The sequence below is a fragment of the Coregonus clupeaformis genome, chromosome 10 (assembly GCF_020615455.1).
Source record: "Coregonus clupeaformis isolate EN_2021a chromosome 10, ASM2061545v1, whole genome shotgun sequence".
NCBI lineage: Eukaryota > Metazoa > Chordata > Actinopteri > Salmoniformes > Salmonidae > Coregonus > Coregonus clupeaformis.
The window spans coordinates 1,207,324-1,227,323 of NC_059201.1; the positions used below are offsets into that span (position 1 = coordinate 1,207,324).

The window sequence follows — 20,000 nt, forward strand, 5'->3', positions numbered from 1 at the left end:
TACTGTACATACTGAGGTTACTGTATATACTGAGGTTACTGTACATACTGAGGTTACTGTATATACTGAGGTTACTGTACATACTGAGGTTACTGTATATACTGAGGTTACTGTAACATACTGAGGTTACTGTACATACTGAGGTTACTGTAACATACTGAGGTTACTGTATATACTGAGGTTACTGTATATACTGAGGTTACTGTATATACTGAGGTTACTGTACATACTGAGGTTACTGTATATACTGAGGTTACTGTAACATACTGAGGTTACTGTATATACTGAGGTTACTGTAACATACTGAGGTTACTGTACATACTGAGGTTACTGTATATACTGAGGTTACTGTATATACTGAGGTTACTGTATATACTGAGGTTACTGTATATACTGAGGTTACTGTATATACTGAGGTTACTGTACATACTGAGGTTACTGTAACATACTGAGGTTACTGTAACATACTGAGGTTACTGTATATACTGAGGTTACTGTATATACTGAGGTTACTGTATATACTGAGGTTACTGTACATACTGAGGTTACTGTAACATACTGAGGTTACTGTAACATACTGAGGTTACTGTATATACTGAGGTTACTGTATATACTGAGGTTACTGTATATACTGAGGTTACTGTATATACTGAGGTTACTGTACATACTGAGGTTACTGTATATACTGAGGTTACTGTACATACTGAGGTTACTGTAACATACTGAGGTTACTGTATATACTGAGGTTACTGTACATACTGAGGTTACTGTAACATACTGAGGTTACTGTAACATACTGAGGTTACTGTATATACTGAGGTTACTGTATATACTGAGGTTACTGTATATACTGAGGTTACTGTACATACTGAGGTTACTGTAACATACTGAGGTTACTGTACATACTGAGGTTACTGTACATACTGAGGTTACTGTACATACTGAGGTTACTGTATATACTGAGGTTACTGTACATACTGAGGTTACTGTAACATACTGAGGTTACTGTAACATACTGAGGTTACTGTATATACTGAGGTTACTGTATATACTGAGGTTACTGTATATACTGAGGTTACTGTACATACTGAGGTTACTGTACATACTGAGGTTACTGTAACATACTGAGGTTACTGTAACATACTGAGGTTACTGTACATACTGAGGTTACTGTATATACTGAGGTTACTGTATATACTGAGGTTACTGTACATACTGAGGTTACTGTATATACTGAGGTTACTGTAACATACTGAGGTTACTGTATATACTGAGGTTACTGTAACATACTGAGGTTACTGTACATATTGAGGTTACTGTATATACTGAGGTTACTGTATATACTGAGGTTACTGTACATACTGAGGTTACTGTATATACTGAGGTTACTGTATATACTGAGGTTACTGTATATACTGAGGTTACTGTAACATACTGAGGTTACTGTACATACTGAGGTTACTGTATATACTGAGGTTACTGTACATACTGAGGTTACTGTACATACTGAGGTTACTGTATATACTGAGGTTACTGTACATACTGAGGTTACTGTATATACTGAGGTTACTGTATATACTGAGGTTACTGTATATACTGAGGTTACTGTAACATACTGAGGTTACTGTATATACTGAGGTTACTGTATATACTGAGGTTACTGTAACATACTGAGGTTACTGTATATACTGAGGTTACTGTACATACTGAGGTTACTGTATATACTGAGGTTACTGTAACATACTGAGGTTACTGTATATACTGAGGTTACTGTACATACTGAGGTTACTGTATATACTGAGGTTACTGTATATACTGAGGTTACTGTATATACTGAGGTTACTGTATATACTGAGGTTACTGTATATACTGAGGTTACTGTACATACTGAGGTTACTGTATATACTGAGGTTACTGTACATACTGAGGTTACTGTATATACTGAGGTTACTGTACATACTGAGGTTACTGTATATACTGAGGTTACTGTATATACTGAGGTTACTGTATATACTGAGGTTACTGTATATACTGAGGTTACTGTAACATACTGAGGTTACTGTATATACTGAGGTTACTGTACATACTGAGGTTACTGTATATACTGAGGTTACTGTAACATACTGAGGTTACTGTAACATACTGAGGTTACTGTATATACTGAGGTTACTGTACATACTGAGGTTACTGTATATACTGAGGTTACTGTAACATACTGAGGTTACTGTACATACTGAGGTTACTGTACATACTGAGGTTACTGTATATACTGAGGTTACTGTATATACTGAGGTTACTGTATATACTGAGGTTACTGTAACATACTGAGGTTACTGTACATACTGAGGTTACTGTAACATACTGAGGTTACTGTACATACTGAGGTTACTGTATATACTGAGGTTACTGTATATACTGAGGTTACTGTAACATACTGAGGTTACTGTACATACTGAGGTTACTGTACATACTGAGGTTACTGTATATACTGAGGTTACTGTACATACTGAGGTTACTGTAACATACTGAGGTTACTGTATATACTGAGGTTACTGTAACATACTGAGGTTACTGTATATACTGAGGTTACTGTATATACTGAGGTTACTGTACATACTGAGGTTACTGTACATACTGAGGTTACTGTAACATACTGAGGTTACTGTAACATACTGAGGTTACTGTACATACTGAGGTTACTGTATATACTGAGGTTACTGTACATACTGAGGTTACTGTATATACTGAGGTTACTGTACATACTGAGGTTACTGTAACATACTGAGGTTACTGTATATACTGAGGTTACTGTAACATACTGAGGTTACTGTATATACTGAGGTTACTGTATATACTGAGGTTACTGTATATACTGAGGTTACTGTACATACTGAGGTTACTGTACATACTGAGGTTACTGTAACATACTGAGGTTACTGTACATACTGAGGTTACTGTATATACTGAGGTTACTGTAACATACTGAGGTTACTGTATATACTGTAACATATTTGCTGCGTCAAGGTCTGAGGACACATCACTCTCTGTACGGCATGCGGACTGAACAACTCTACTGCTTTTGTTTCATGAATGTGTTTGCTCTGTCTATTTGCTCCACACTAGGTTGTTCTGCACTTTGTAATGTGATTGTGAGACTTTTATTTTTACAGTTGGTATTTATGCTCTTGGGTGAAAAGCCAGGGTTGATGTGAAGTGTTTAGTTTGGAGCCACACTTCTCTATAGTGCTCCGTACTGCTCCGTACTCAATGTTGATTAAACATCGAGTTAAGTGCTTGCGTCTGAGTGTCTGTGGACCATCATCGGCATCCTGATCCTTGGCCAGCGGCCATACACTAACACTATCAGCTCTCTCTGTTGGCCTAGATGTTAGTGTCCACACTTGTGTCAGTCATAACAGCACCATAACAGCACCATATCAGCATCATAACAGCATCATAACAGTGCCATAACATCATCATAACAGCATCATAACAGCACCATAACAGCATCATAACAGCACCATAACACAACCATAACAGCATCATACCAGCATCATAACAGCACCATAACAGCATCATAACAGCATCATAACAGCACCATAACACCATCATAACAGCATCATAGCAGCATCATAACAGTACCATAACAGCACCATAACACCATCATAACAGCACCATAACAGCATCATAGCAGCATCATAACAGCACCATAACACCATCATAACAGCACCATAACAGCACCATAACACCATCATAACAGCATCATAACAGCACCATAACAGCACCATAACAGCATCATAGCAGCATCATAACAGCACCATAACACTGTCATAAAAACGCCATAACAGCACCATAACAGCACCATAACATCATCATAGCAGCATCATAACAGCACCATAACAGGTTCATAACAGCATCATAACAGCACCATAACAGCATCATAACAGCATCATAACACTGTCATAACAGCATCATAACAGCACCATAACAATGTAATAACAGCACCATAACAGCATCATAACAGCATCATAACAGCACCATAACAATGTAATAACAGCATCATAACAGCATCATAACACCATCATAATAGCACCATAACAGCATCATAGCATCATCATAACAGCACCATAACACTGTCATAAAAGCACCATAACAGCACCATAACAGCACCATAACATCATCATAGCAGCATCATAACAGCACCATAACAGTATCATAACAGCACCATAACAGTATCATAACAGCACCATAACAGCACCATAACAGCACCATAACAGCATCATAACAGCATCATAACAGCACCATAACAGCACCATAACAGCATCATAACAGTATCATAACAGCACCATAACAGCACCATAACAGCACCATAACAGCACCATAACAGCACCATAACAGCACCATAACAGCATCTTGCAGGCAGTACTACACTATCAGGGTACGTAGGAGGGTTCTACAGTATCAGTACCGTAGCTGTAGGAGGGTGAGGCAGGTGAGGTGTTAGCCAATGGCAAGAGGGGTCATGGGGTTAACACACTGGTATGTGCTTAAATCCATGGAATATTTCCATGGAATACTGATCTAATTTAGTCAAAGGTGTATTGCACAGACAGTCCCTAATCATTTTGATAATGATAATTCATAATTGATTGTATTTAAACTATATAGCACTTTTCCAGACACTGAAAGCGCTTTTACAATGATGGTTGGACAAAATGTGGTTGGTTTTAGTGTAACAACTAGACATTAAGTCCCTGAATACTACAGATGAAACTGGAAGAGGGTGCATTAAACATTCCTTGAGTGTTTTCCTTCCTCTTTCGAACAACAACAAAGCAGTTATCAAACAGATTACCGGTACTCTAAATTCACAATGAAGTGTGGTGCCCTCTGCGACAGCGTTCCAACTCCTGCTATTTTTATGACTCGACAGCTTTCATCACCCACTCGCCAATGTGTGATAAACACTTTAAAAACTAATGTCACTCGCACCGAGTTGGCACCGTCTTCATTTGTTAACTAACAGTGCAACGGTGTTTAAAAATAAAGTGATTGTGGTCAAACTTTGACTAACCTCTTCATAATGCATTCTAAGTATATCTATATTTCCTTATGAGCTGTGCATAATGCATTATAATGCAGGACATAGGTGTTAATAGCTGCTCATAAACATATATAACTACAAAGTATTATGAGCAGGCAGCTCAATGGTTAACCACAAGGACTTGAACCTCATAAATCCTGTTTTATGAGAAATGGATTATCACTATCCTTTAAATCCATTTTCAAATGTCTGTGGCGGTTTTTGAACCCTTGAAGTGCAGTGTAGCTTACACTGGGGTATTTTATGTTCTAAGGTTGGAATATGAGCTCAGAGCAATAGTATGTGAGTTAGTGTTGCTGATTTCTGTCTATTTCATTTCCTGTGAAAGTATTATGCCCTGGGGGGATTGTAGTTTTAGCCGGGGCTGTGTTGTGTTTGATCAAGTGCACTATAGCGTTTTTTTATGCTCTTGAAATAGCAAATGTATACCATAATGTATAGCAGCTGTATTCAGAAATGTGGTGCAACACTTGACGCGCCAGGAGTCCGCGTGAAGCAACAACTAGTAAAGCACCAGAGAAAAGCTTCAGAATCAGCATTCTATCAGGGTTCTATCAGCATTCTATCAGGGTTCTATCAGCATTCTATTAGGGTTCCATCAGCATTCTATCAGGGTTCTATCAGCATTCTATGAGCGTTCTGTCAACATTCTACCAGGGTTCTATCAGCATTCTATCAGGGTTCTATCAGCATTCTATCAGGGTTCCATCAGCATTCTATCAGGGTTCTCTCAGCATTCTATGAGCGTTCTGTCAATATTCTACAAGGGTTCTATCAGCATTCTATGAGCGTTCCATCAGCATTCTATCAGGGTTCTATCAGCATTCTACCAGGGTTCTATCAGCATTCTATCAGGGTTCCATCAGCATTCTATCAGGGTTCCATCAGCATTCTATCAGCGTTCCATTAGCATTCTATCAGGGTTCTATCAGCATTCTACCAGGGTTCTATCAGCATTCTATCAGGGTTCCATCAGCATTCTATCAGGGTTCTATCAGCATTCTATCAGGGTTCTATCAGCATTCTATCAGGGTTCTATCAGCATTCTATCAGGGTTCCATCAGCATTCTATGAGTGTTCTGTCAGGATTCTATCAGGGTTCTATCAGTATTCGATCAGGGTTCCACCAGCATTCTATCAGGGTTCTATCAGCATTCTATCAGGGTTCTATCAGCATTCTATCAAGGTTCTATCAGCATTCTATCAGGGTTCCATCAGCATTATATCAGGGTTCTATCAGCATTCTATCAGGGTTCCATCAGCATTCTATCAGGGTTCTATCAGCATTCTATCAGAGTTCCATTAGCATTCTATCAAGGTTCTATCAGCACTCAATCAGCCGATTCAACCCTTTGAATTGATATATCTAATTCTGCATGCATGCCATTTTAAGAGAATGCGGTGGCAGTACAAGCCAATGATGGGAAGTTTGGGCAGTTTACCTCTGTCATGGAAAATGTGGGCCTAATGATGCCCTCTTGCCACTGGTCCTCTCCACATGTTACGCTATGGTATTACAAATTCTTCCAAATTCTTTCTATTTTTTCATTATCTCGCTCTCTCTCCCTCCATCTTTCCCTTTTTCTTGGTCTCTCTCTCTCTCTCTCTCTCTCTCTCTCTCTCTCTCTCTCTCTCTCTCTCTCTCTCTCTCTCTCTCTCTCTTTCCCTCTCTCCCAGTTTCCCAGACATTTCAACCTGTTGCCAAAGCATTTACTGGACATCTGTGCTGAGTTGCCAGCTCGTAAACATTGAATCATAACATACAAATATGTGTGGAACTTGCTTAGTAATTGCTGCCATCACACACCTGACTGTGTTTTGACCACAGTGCTGTTGTTGAAGATACTGTTGTGTTATGACAGTAACCAAGGTTATTCATTAGCAAAATGACTTCCTACACATAACTTTTAAGGCTTAAAAAATACTACAGAATATATAACTACTAGTACAGAAGGTCTGATACTAACTTGATGCAAAGCAAGTGCAGTGTGCAAGATTTTATTTTCTCTAAAAGCTTATTATTAATGAGACCAAAATCCTTCATATGGCCTATAGCATGCATAAAAGTGCTTATGGAGACTTTAGAAGTTGTTTGTTCAAAGTGGGACTCTCTTTCCAGGCTGAGGTGTATGGTCAAGCAACTGGAGGAGAAACATGTGGACTTTGAAGATCTGAAGAAGAACTTGGACTACACAGCATCCTTACTGGAAGCCATTTACATTGATGGGACCAGGTACAGTACGATCTTTAGTGTGATTATACTGCATGATACTGTAAGCTCTACTACACAAACTTCCAACTTACCTGACTTCGTTTGCTAAAGTATAAAAGAATGAGCTACCAAACCGGCTCGCAGGGTTGCTTACCTCTTGAGGTCCTTGTGGTCTCGACCAATTTAGGTAAATCCTACTTTAGTTTAGTGACTCCCATTGTTGGGATAACCTGCAAATTCCTTGCATCTTGATTCGCTGGTGCTGCTAGTATCGTTTAGGACTCCGGTGTTAAATGAATTCATTGAGGATTGCAGCTGTTTCCATTGATTGTAATGGTTTATTTGTTTAAATTATAGTTTTGTAATTGTAGTATTGTAATTGTAGTATTGTAATTGTAGTATTGTAATTGTAGTATTGTAATTGTAGTATTGTAATTGCAGTGTTGTAGTTGTAGTATTGTAATTGTAGTATTGTAATTGTAGTATTGTAATTGTAGTATTGTAATTGCAGTATTGTAGTTGTAGTATTGTAATTGTAGTATTGTAATTGTAGTATTGTAATTGTAGTATTGTAATTGTAGTATTGTAATTGCAGTATTGTAGTTGTAGTATTGTAATTGTAGTATTGATATTGTAGTATTGATATTGTAGTATTGTAATTGTAGTATTGTAATGGTAGTATTGTAATTGTAGTACTGTAATTGTATTATGGTAATTGTAGAATTGTAATTGCAGTATTGTAATTGTAGTATTGTAATTGTAGTATTGTAATTGTAGTATTGTAGTTGTAGTATTGTAAGTGTATTATTGTAATTGTAGTATTGTAATTGTATTATTGTAATTGTAGTATTGTAATTGTAGTATTGTAATTGTAGTATTGTAGTTGTAGTATTGTAATTGTAGTAATGTAATTGTATTATGGTAATTGTAGTATTGTAATTGCAGTATTGTAATTGTAGTATTGTAATTGTAGTATTGTAATTGTAGTATTGTAATTGTAGTATTGTAGTTGTAGTATTGTAAGTGTATTATTGTAATTGTAGTATTGTAATTGTAGTATTGTAGTTGTAGTATTGTAAGTGTATTATTGTAATTGTAGTATTGTAATTGTAGTGTTGTAATTGTAGTATTGTAATTGTAGTATTGATATTGTAGTATTGTAACTGTAGTATTGTAATTGTAGTATTGTAATTGTAGTGTTGTAATTGTAGTATTGTAATTGTAGTATTGTAATTGTAGTATTGTAATTGTAGTATTTTAGTTGTAGTATTGTAATTGTAATTGTAGTATTGTAATTTTAGTACTGTAATTGTAGTATTGTAATTGTAGTATTGTAGTTGTAGTATTGTAATTGTAGTATTGTAATTGTACCTTGTCGTTGTTTTTATTCTTCTTGTTATATTTGGAATGTTAATTTTCTTGATTATGAAAATGTTTGTTCTCCCTTACTGCCTGCTTAAGCCCAGAAACACATACACACACTCTAACTATATCAGCATATCCTTGTTTCCTCTCTGAACACAATGCTCCACATTATTAGGCATATCCACAGGCCTATCCACATTATTAGGCATATTCACAGGCCTATCCACATTATTAGGCATATCCACAGGCCTATCCACATTATTAGGCATATCCACAGGCCTATCCACATTATTAGGCATATCCACAGGCCTATCCACATTATTAGGCATATCCACAGGCCTATCCACATTATTAGGCATATTCACAGGCCTATCCACATTATTAGGCATATTCACAGGCCTATCCACATTATTAGGCATATTCACAGGCCTATCCACTGCCCCATGTTTTTTTATCCAAGTGTATATATATTTAGTATTTCTCTAAGCCATGAGGTGTTCGAATGCAAACATGTCTCCAGTGCTATGACCCCAAAGCACCCTGATGAAGGCTGTATAAGCCATGAGGTGTTCGAAGGCAAACATGTCTCCAGTGCTATGACCCCAAAGCACCCTGATGAAGGCTGTAATGCTGAAACAAGTTTACATCTACTTACATTTTTCATCGAACAGAGTATGAATGCTGTGCCGCTTAGAGAAAGGGGAAACAAAATAAAACTGTGTCCCTGTCCCTGTCTCTCCCATCTCAGACAGGATCTGATTTGTTCTCTCTCTCCCCTCTCAGACAGGATCTGATTTGTTCTCTCTCTCCCCTCTCAGACAGGGTCTGATTTGCTCTCTCTCTCCCCTCTCAGACAGGATCTGATTTGTTCTCTCTCTCCCCTCTCAGACAGGGTCTGATTTGTTCTCTCTCTCTCCTCTCAGACAGGATCTGATTTGTTCTCTCTCTCCCCTCTCAGACAGGGTCTGATTTTGTCTCTCTCTCTCCTCTCAGACAGGATCTGATTTGTTCTCTCTCTCCCCTCTCAGACAGGATCTGATTTGTTCTCTCTCTCCCCTCTCAGACAGGATCTGATTTGCTCTCTCTCACTCCCCTCTCAGACAGGATCTGATTTGCTCTCTCTCTCTCCCCTCTCAGACAGGATCTGATTTGTTCTCTCTCTCCCCTCTCAGACAGGGTCTGATTTGCTCTCTCTCTCTCCCCTCTAAGACAGGATCTGATTTGCTCTCTCTCACTCCCCTCTCAGACAGGGTCTGATTTGCTCTCTCTCTCTCCCCTCTAAGACAGGATCTGATTTGCTCTCTCTCACTCCCCTCTCAGACAGGTTCTGATTTGCTCTCTCTCGCTCCCCTCTAAGACAGGATCTGATTTTCTCTCTCTCACTCCCCTCTCAGACAGGATCTGATTTGCTCTCTCTCACTCCCCTCTCAGACAGGATCTGATTTGCTCTCTCTCACTCCCCTCTCAGACAGGGTCTGGACGCAGAGGATGACCTCCAGAAGCTGCACTCTGATGGCGTGCCCACGGAGGTTACTGATTGGCTGACTTCAACCTTCACTCAGAGGGCCCGCCGCCCTGCCCGCCGCTCCGACGACAAACCAAAGTTCCGCAGCATCGTCCACGCAGTGCAGGCTGGGATATTTGTCGAGAGGTAGATGGAAAATGTTATTATCCTCAATGAGGACATTCATTTGGACACACCTACTCATTCCAGGGTTTTTCTTTATTTTTACTATGTTCTACATTGTAGAATAATAGTGAAGACATCAAAACTATTAAATAACACATATGGAATCATGTAGTAACCCAAAAAAGTGTTAAACAAATCAAAATCGATTTTATATTTGAGATTCTTCAAAGTAGCCACCCTTTGCCATGATGACAGCTTTGCACATTCTTGGCATTCTCTCAACCAGCTTCATGAGGGAGTCACCTGGAATGCATTTCAATTAACTGGTGTGCCTTGTCAACTGGTGTGCCTTGTCAACCTCTACGGGATCTGGTGTCCCGTATACGGGACGGTTGAGCTAACGTACTCTAATGTGATTAGCCTGACTGTTGAAAGTAACAGCAAACTTTGCAGGAGATAAACATGTCTTATATGGGCAGAAAGCTTACATTATTGTTAATCTAACTGCACTGTCCAATTTACAGTAGCTATTACAGTGCAAAAATACCATGCTATTGTTTGAGGAGAGTGCACAACAACAAAATACTTATCACGACAACTGGTTTGATACATTCACCTCTGAAGGTAAATAATGTACTTCAGTAATCTTGCTCTGATTTGTCATCCTAAGGGTCCCAGAGATAAAATGTAGCATAGTTTTGTTTGATCAAATCAATTTTTATATTCAAATGTAGGAACTGGGTTCTACAGTTTGAACCCCTGCTGTCTCTGGCTCCCCACCCACCCTGCCCGGCCATCTAGATGTGTGAAAGTTAGTGTAGAAGCTAATGATCCATCATGTATGACATTCCTGGGAGTGTGTGAACTTACATTTTGTATTACCATATCATTTTTGTATGTTCTCTATAGTTATGTACTTGAAAATGTATCAATTGACCAATTCGGCACATTTAGGAAGACTTGATACAAAATAGTCCAGTATTGCAATGCTTCACTGGATCAATCTGACACTTTGTACATACACTGCTGCCATCTAGTGGCCAAAATCTAAAATGCGCCTAAACTGCAATATTATATTGTGGCCTTTCTCTTGCATTTCTAAGATGAGAAAAAAAATATATATATATTTTACCAGAACTAATGTGTTATATTCTCCTACATTAATTTCACATTTCCACAAACGTCAAAGTGTTTCCTTTCCAATGGTATCAATAATATGCATATCCTTGCTTCAGGTCCTGAGCTACAGGCAGTTAGATTAGGGTATGTCATTTTAGAAAAAAAAATGAAAAAAATGGATCCTTAAGAGGTTAAAAGTTAATTTGTGGAATTTCTTTCCTTCTTAATGCATTTGAGCCAATCAGTTGTGTTGTGACAAGGTAGGGGTGGTATACAGAAGATAGCCCTATATGGTAAAAGACCAAATCCATATTATGGCAAGAACAGCTCAAATAAGCAAAGAGAAACAACAGTCCATCATTACTTTAAGACATGAAGGTCAGTCAATGCGGAACATTTCAAGAACTTTGAAAGTTTCTTCAAGTGCAGTCGCAAAAACCATCAACTGCTATGATGAAACTGGCTCTCATGAGGACCGCCACAGGAAAGGAAGACCCAGAGTTACCTCTGCTGCAGAGGATAAGTTCATTAGAGTTAACTGCACCTCATATTGCAGCCCAAATAAATGTTCAGAGGAGACTGCTTGAATCAGGCCTTCATGGTCGAATTGCTGCAAAGAAACCACTACTAAAGGACACCAATAATAAGAAGAGACTTGCTTGGGCCAAGAAACACGAGCAATGGACATTAGACCGGTAGAAATCTGTCCTTTGGTCTGATGAGTCGCCGTGTCATTGTGAGACGCAGAGTAGGTGAATGGATGATCTCCGCATGTGTGGTTCCCACCGTGAAGCATGGAGGAGGAGGTGAGATGGTGCTGGTAACACTGTCTGTGATTTATTTAGAATTCAAGGCACACATTTAACCAGCATGGCTACCACAGCATTCTGCAGGGATACACCATCCCATCTGGTTTGAGCTTAGTGGGACTATCATTTGTTTTTCAACAGGACAATGACCCAACACACCTCCAGGCTGTGTAAGGGCTATTCGACCAAGAAGAAGAGTGATGGAGTGCTGCATCAGATACCCTGGCCTCCACAATCACCCGATCTCAACCCAATTGACATGGTTTGGAATTAGTTGGACCGCAGAGTGAAGGAAAAGCAGCCAACAAGTGCTCAGCATATGTGGGAACTCCTTCAAGACTGTTGGAAAAGCATTCCTCATGAAGCTGGTTGACAGAATGCCAAGAGTGTGCAAAGCTGTCATCAAGGCAAAGGGTGGTTACTTTGAAGAATCTAACATCTAAAATGTATTTTGATTTGTTTAACACTTTTTTGGTAACTACATGATTCCATATGTGTTATTTCATAGTTTTGATGTCTTCACTATTATTCTACAATGTAGAAAATTGCCAAAATAAAGAAAAACCCTTGAATGTGTAAGTGTCTCCCAACGTTTGACTGGTACTTTACATGTAAAGGAGGCCCACCCAGTGAGGTAGAGGAGGATGGTCCTCCTCATTAATGTGAGAAAGAAATGAAACATAAAAAATTAAAAACTCCTTATAAATAATGTTGTGCATGGGGTTTGTAAAGTGTGTGTCATAAGGCCAGGACAAGTTCATCTAGGTTCATTAGCATGATCCACATTCTGTTACAAACAAGGACATTACAGATTCACTACGGAGATTGTCCAATGCCAAACATTCCATGTGCTGTTGTTCCAGGATGTTCCGGAGGGCATACACTGCTGCCATCCCTGACCAACCTGCAGTAGTAGTTCACTGTCTCAGGGTAAGAACGTTGCCTGACCAACCTGCAGTAGTAGTTCACTGTCTCAGGGTAAGAACGTTGCCTGACCAACCTGCAGTAGTAGTTCACTGTCTCAGGGTAAGAACGTTGCCTGACCAACCTGCAGCAGTAGTTCACTGTCTCAGGGTAAGAACGTTGCCTGACCAACCTGTAGCAGTAGTTCACTGTCTCAGGGTAAGAACGTTGCCTGACCAACCTGTAGCAGTAGTTCACTGTCTCAGGGTAAGAACGTTGCCTGACCAACCTGCAGTAGTAGTTCACTGTCTCAGGGTAAGAACGTTGCCTGACCAACCTGCAGCAGTAGTTACTGTCTCAGGGTAAGAACGTTGCCTGACCAACCTGCAGCAGTAGTTCACTGTCTCAGGGTAAGAACGTTGCCTGACCAACCTGCAGTAGTAGTTCACTGTCTCAGGGTAAGAACGTTGCCTGACCAACCTGCAGTAGTAGTTAGCTGTCTCAGGGTAAGAACGTTGCCTGACCAACCTGCAGTAGTAATTAGCTGTCTCAGGGTAAGAACGTTGCCTGACCAACCTGCAGTAGTAGTTAGCTGTCTCAGGGTAAGAACGTTGCCTGACCAACCTGCAGTAGTAGTTCACTGTCTCAGGGTAAGAACGTTGCCTGACCAACCTGCAGTAGTAGTTCACTGTCTCAGGGTAAGAACGTTGCCTGACCAACCTGCAGTAGTAGTTCACTGTCTCAGGGTAAGAACGTTGCCTGACCAACCTGCAGTAGTAGTTCACTGTCTCAGGGTAAGAACGTTGCCTGACCAACCTGCAGTAGTAGTTAGCTGTCTCAGGGTAAGAACGTTGCCTGACCAACCTGCAGTAGTAGTTCGCTGTCTCAGGGTAAGAACGTTGCCTGACCAACCTGCAGTAGTAGTTCACTGTCTCAGGGTAAGAACGTTGCCTGACCAACCTGCAGTAGTAGTTCACTGTCTCAGGGTAAGAACGTTGCCTGACCAACCTGCAGTAGTAGTTCACTGTCTCAGGGTAAGAACGTTGCCTGACCAACCTGCAGTAGTAGTTCACTGTCTCAGGGTAAGAACGTTGCCTGACCAACCTGCAGTAGTAGTTCACTGTCTCAGGGTAAGAACGTTGCCTGACCAACCTGCAGTAGTAGTTCACTGTCTCAGGGTAAGAACGTTGCCTGACCAACCTGCAGTAGTAGTTCACTGTCTCAGGGTAAGAACGTTGCCTGACCAACCTGCAGTAGTAGTTCACTGTCTCAGGGTAAGAACGTATGATCTGTTATCGTTCTACAGCCTTTAACTGGGTACCACATAGGGAGCAGAGCCAGGAGTTTCCCTGACCATATGACTAGTTTGTCCTGGTCAGGTCAAGTGGACAAGAAAATCTCCTTTACTACAATATGAGCTTACTACATTTTTATTTTTAATCCCAGCCCCCGTCCCCGCAGGAGGCCTTTTGCCTCTTGGTAGGCCGTCATTGTAAATAAGAATGTGTTCTTAATTGACTTGCCTAGTTAAATAAAGGTACAAAATAAAAATAAATTTAAAAAAAGCTATCCTTTTTATATCAGACTGTGTCTCTAATTCTTGAAAAACTCAATGTGCTGTGGACATCAGATCAGACTCTATTCGTCTCTATCCTCTCCATCATTAGGACATTGACCGGTGGAACTTTGATGTGTTTGCCCTGAACACTGCCAGCCATGACCACGCACTACAGACCATGTTCTTCGAGCTGGTCACACGATACGAACTCAACAGCAGATTCAAGGTCTCCACATATCATTTTGCACTTACTATATTTGACTAGTTTACCATAACTAACTCCTTCAGTTTCTGTACATACAGCTTTAATTCTACATTAGCCTTTAACAATTCAAACTTCTCTCACTGCCCAAAAAACACTTTCTGTTGACTGCTGAAGTAAGCGCACACATTTTCCTAACTAAATTGACCTATTCTAGTTGGTAAACGTTTTTCATAAGTACAGTGCCTTGCAAAAGTATTCATCCCCCTTGGCGTTTTTCCTATTTTGTTGCATCACAACCTGTAATTTAAATGGATTTTTATTTGGATTTCATGTAATGGACATACACAAAATAGTCCAAAATGGTGAAGTGAAATGAAAAAAATTACTTGTTTCAAAAAATTATAATAAATAAATAACGGAAAAGTGGTGCGTGCATATGTATTCACCCCCTTTGCTATGACAAAGTTGTGGAGAAGTACAGATTAGGGTTGGGTTATAAAAAAGTATCTGAAACTTTGAACATCCCACGGAGCACCATTAAATCCATTATAAAAAAATGGAATATGGCACCACAACAAACCTGCCAAGAGAGGGCTGCCCACCAAAACTCACGGACCAGGCAAGGAGGGCATTAATCAGAGAGGCAACAAAGAGACCAAAGATAACCCTGAAGGAGCTGCAAAGCTCCACAGCGGAGATTGGAGAATCTGTCCATAGGACCACTTTAAGCCATACACTCCACAGAGCTGGGCATTACGGAAGAGTGGCCAGAAAAAAATATATTGCTTCAAGAAAAAAATAAGCAAACACGTTTGGTGTTCGCCAAAAGGCATGTGGGAGACTCCCCAAACATATGGAAGAAGGTACTCTGGTCAGATTAGTCTAGAATTGAGCTTTTTGGCCACCAAGGAAAATGCTATGTTTGGCGCAAACCCAACACCTCTTATCACCCCGAGAACACCATCCACACAGTGAAGCATGGCGGTGGCAGCATCATGCTGTGGGGATGTTTTTCATCGGCAGGGACTGGGAAACTGGTCAGAATTGAAGGAATGATGGATGACGCTAAATACAGGGAAATTCTTGAGGGAAACCTGTTTCAGTCTTCCAGAGATTTGAGACTGGGACGGCGGTTCACCTTCCAGCAGGACAATGACCCTAAGCATACTGCTAAAGTAACACTTGAGTGGTTTAAGGCGAAACATTTAAATGTCTTGGAATGGCCTAGTCAAAGCCCAGACCTCAATCCAATTGAGAATCTGTGATATGACTTAAAGATTGCTGTACAACAGCGGAACCCATCCAACTTGAAGGAGCTGGAGCAGTTTTGCATTTACATTTACATTTTAGTTTTGCCTTGAAGAATGGGCGAAAATCCCAGTGGCTAGATGTGCCAAGCTTATAGAGACGTACCCCAAGAGACTTGCAGCTGTAATTGCTGCAAAAGGTGGCTCTACAAAGTTTTGACTTTGGGGGGGTGAATAGTTATGCACGCTCAAGTTTTCTGTTTTTTGTCTAATTTCTTGTTTATTTTCACAATAAAAAATATTTTGTATCTTCAAAGTGGTAGGCATGTTGTGTAAATCAAATGATACAAACCCCCCAAGAAATCCATTTTAATTCCAGGTTGTAAGGCAACAAAATAGGAAAAATGCCAAGGAGGGGTGAATACTTTCGCAAGCCACAGTATTACCCTTGGGGGGTAGATTCCGACACAGATGACATTGAGAGGTTGATGATACAGTGTGCACAAAAACAATGGACGAACTCCATGTGAACTCTACATGTCATTGTGTGGTATTACAGATCCCCATCTCCTGTCTGATGACCTTCTTGGAGAAGCTGGAGAGAGGCTACAGTAAACACAGCAACCCATACCACAGCAGTGTCCACGCAGCCGACGTCACACAAACCCTACACTGTCTGCTCCTCCGCACAGGACTCGTGGTACAGTACAGCTCTTCGTTCAGTTTACAACAAGGTCATCCCTGTCATGTTGTATTCGTTTGCCATAGTTCGGGGAAAGGGGCATTTCCTGACCCGTCCTACAGGCCCATAGTTGGCCTGCCAGGTCAGGTGAGGTGGTTGGGGGAAATTTCAGGGTACTAGCTGTAGCAGACGGACTTGAAGAAAGCAATGACTTATTTACTGTAAGCCAATGTAAATGACTTATTTACTGTAAGACAATGTAAATGACTTATTTACTGTAAGCCAATGTAAATGACTTATTTACTGTAAGCCAATGTAAATGACTTATTTACTGTAAGCCAATGTAAATGACTTATTTACTGTAAGCCAACGTAAATTAGTATAAATATGAAATAGAGATGTTTATAACAACGGTATGTGTGTTGGTCTTGCCTCCAGCACTGGTTACTGTAAAATAATTATATGACTGTATATGAAAATAATTAATGACTGTATATGAAATGGATATGTGTGTTATGTACACTCAGTGGCCACTTTATTAGGTACACACATCTAGTTGGACACCCCCCCTCCCCCCTCCCCCATGCCTCCAGAACAGCCTGAATTCTTCGGGGCATGGCAACGTTGCTCAATTGGTATCAAGAGACCTAACGTGTGGCAGGAAAACATTCCCCACACCATTACACCACCGCCGCCAGCCTGTACCATTGACACCAGGCAGGATGGGGCCATGGACTCATGCTGCTTACGCCAAATCCTGACTCTGCCATCAGCATGACCCAACAGGAACCGGGATTCGGACCAGGCGATGTTTTTCCACTCCTCAATTGTCCAGTGTTGGTGATCGCGTGCCCACTGGAGCCGCTTCATCTTGTTTTTAGCTGAAAGGAGTGGAACCCGGTGTGGTCGTCTGCTACAACAGCCCATTAATAGCTCTGTGACAATGACCGTGTTGTCTCAGTGTTCCGAGATGCTATTACGCCACTGTTGTACTGAAACGTCATTTGCCTGTTTATGGCCCACCTGTTAGCTTGCACGATTCTTGCCATTCTCCTTCGACCTCTAATCAACAAGCTATTTTCGCCCACAGGACTGCCGCTGACTGGATGTTTTTTGTTTGTCGCACCATTCTCGGTACACCCTAGACTCTGTTGTGCGTGAAAAGCCCAGGAGGCTGGCCGTTTCTGAGATACTGGAAGTAGCACGCCTGGCACCGACGATCATACCCCGTTCAAAATCACTTAGGTCACTCATTTTGCCCATTCTAATGTTCAATCGAACAGTACCTGAATGCCTCGATGCCGGTCTGCCTGCTTTATATAGCAAGCCACGGCCACGTGACTCACTGTCTGTAGGAGAAAAACATTTTAGTGAACCTAATAAACTGGCCACTGAGAATACAGTGAGGGAAAAAAGTATTTGATCCCCTGCTGATTTTGTACATTTGCCCACTGACAAAGACATGATCAGTCTATAATTTTAATGGTAGGTTTATTTGAACAGTGAGAGACAGAATAACAAAAAAAAACGCATGTCAAAAATGTTATGAATTGATTTGCATTTTAATGAGGGAAATAAGTATTTGACCCCCTCTCAATCAGAAAGATTTCTGGCTCCCAGGTGTCTTTTATACAGGTAATGAGCTGAGATTAGGAGCACACTCTTAAAGGGAGTGCTCCTAATCTCATCTTGTTACCTGTATAAAAGACACCTGTCCACAGAAGCAATAAATCAATCAGATTCCAAACTCTCCACCATGGCCAAGACCAAAGAGCTCTCCAAGGATGTCAGGGACAAGATTGTAGACCTACACAAGGCTGGAATGGGCTACAAGACCATCGCCAAGCAGCTTGGTGAGAAGATGACAACAGTTGATGTGATTATTCGCAAATGGAAGAAACACAAAATAACTGTCAATCTCCCTCGACCTGGGGCTCCATGCAAGATCTCACCTCGTGGAGTTGCAATGATCATGAGAATGGTGAGGAATCAGCCCAGAACTACACGGGAGGATCTTGTCAATGATCTCAAGGCAGCTGTGACCATAGTCACCAAGAAAACAATTGGTAACACACTACGCCGTGAAGGACTGAAATCCTGCAGGCGCCCGCAAAGGTCCCCCCTGCTCAAGAAAGCACATATACAGGCCCGTCTGAAGTTTGCCAATGAACATCTGAATGATTCAGAGGAGAACTGTGTGAAAGTGTTGTGGTCAGATGAGACCAAAATCGAACATCAACTCAACTCGCCATGTTTGGTGGAGGAGGAATGCTGCCTATGACCCCAAGAACACCATCCCCACCGTCAAACATGGAGGTGGAAACATTATGCTTTGGGGGTGTTTTTCTGCTAAGGGGACAGGACAACTTCACCGCATCAAAGGGACGATGGACGGGGCGATGTACCATCAAATCTTGGGTGAGAACCTCCTTCCCTCAGCCAGGGCATTGAAAATGGGTCGTGGATGGGTATTCCAGCATGACAATGACCCAAAACACACGACCAAGGCAACAAAGGAGTGGCTCAAGAGGAAGCACATTAAGGTCCTGGAGTGGCCTAGCCAGTCTCCAGACCTTAATCCCATAGAAAATCTATGGAGGGAGCTGAAGGTTCGAGTTGCCAAACGTCAGCCTGGAAACCTTAATGACTTGGAGAAGATCTGCAAAGAGGAGTGGGACAAAATCCCTCCTGAGATGTGTGCAAACCTGGTGGCCAACTACAAGAAACGTCTGACCTCTGTGATTGCCAACAAGGGTTTTGCCACCAAGTACTAAGTCATGTTCTGCAGAGGGGTCAAATACTTATTTCCCTCATTAAAATGCAAATCAATTTATAACATTATTGACATGCGTTTTTCTGGATTTTTGTTGTTGTTATTCTGTCTCTCACTGTTCAAATAAACCTACCATTAAAATTATAGACTGATCATTTCTTTGTCAGTGGGCAAACGTACAAAATCAGCAGGGGATCAAGTACTTTTTTCCCTCACTGTATCTAATGTTTATAACAAGGGTATCTGTGTGGATCTCACACGCAGCACTGGTTGACTGAACTGGAGGTTCTGGCGTCACTGTTTGCTGCGGCCATCCATGACTACGAACACACTGGAACTACCAACAACTTCCACATTCACACAAAGTAAGATAAAGTAAAGTGAGAATTATTG

The 20,000-nt window shown here is 40.8% G+C and overlaps 1 protein-coding gene across 1 annotated transcript in view; it reads left to right on the forward strand.

Moving 5' to 3' along the window:
- Positions 1 to 20,000, forward strand: part of LOC121574742 (calcium/calmodulin-dependent 3',5'-cyclic nucleotide phosphodiesterase 1B-like) — a 32,392-nt gene that overhangs the window by 907 nt on the left and 11,485 nt on the right. Inside the window, exons 2-7 of the mRNA XM_041887297.2 lie at positions 7,224 to 7,337; positions 10,150 to 10,332; positions 13,103 to 13,169; positions 14,810 to 14,926; positions 16,712 to 16,852; positions 19,872 to 19,972. Coding sequence (XP_041743231.1) covers positions 7,224 to 7,337; positions 10,150 to 10,332; positions 13,103 to 13,169; positions 14,810 to 14,926; positions 16,712 to 16,852; positions 19,872 to 19,972 — 723 coding nt within the window. The remainder of the gene's footprint in view (positions 1 to 7,223; positions 7,338 to 10,149; positions 10,333 to 13,102; positions 13,170 to 14,809; positions 14,927 to 16,711; positions 16,853 to 19,871; positions 19,973 to 20,000) is intronic.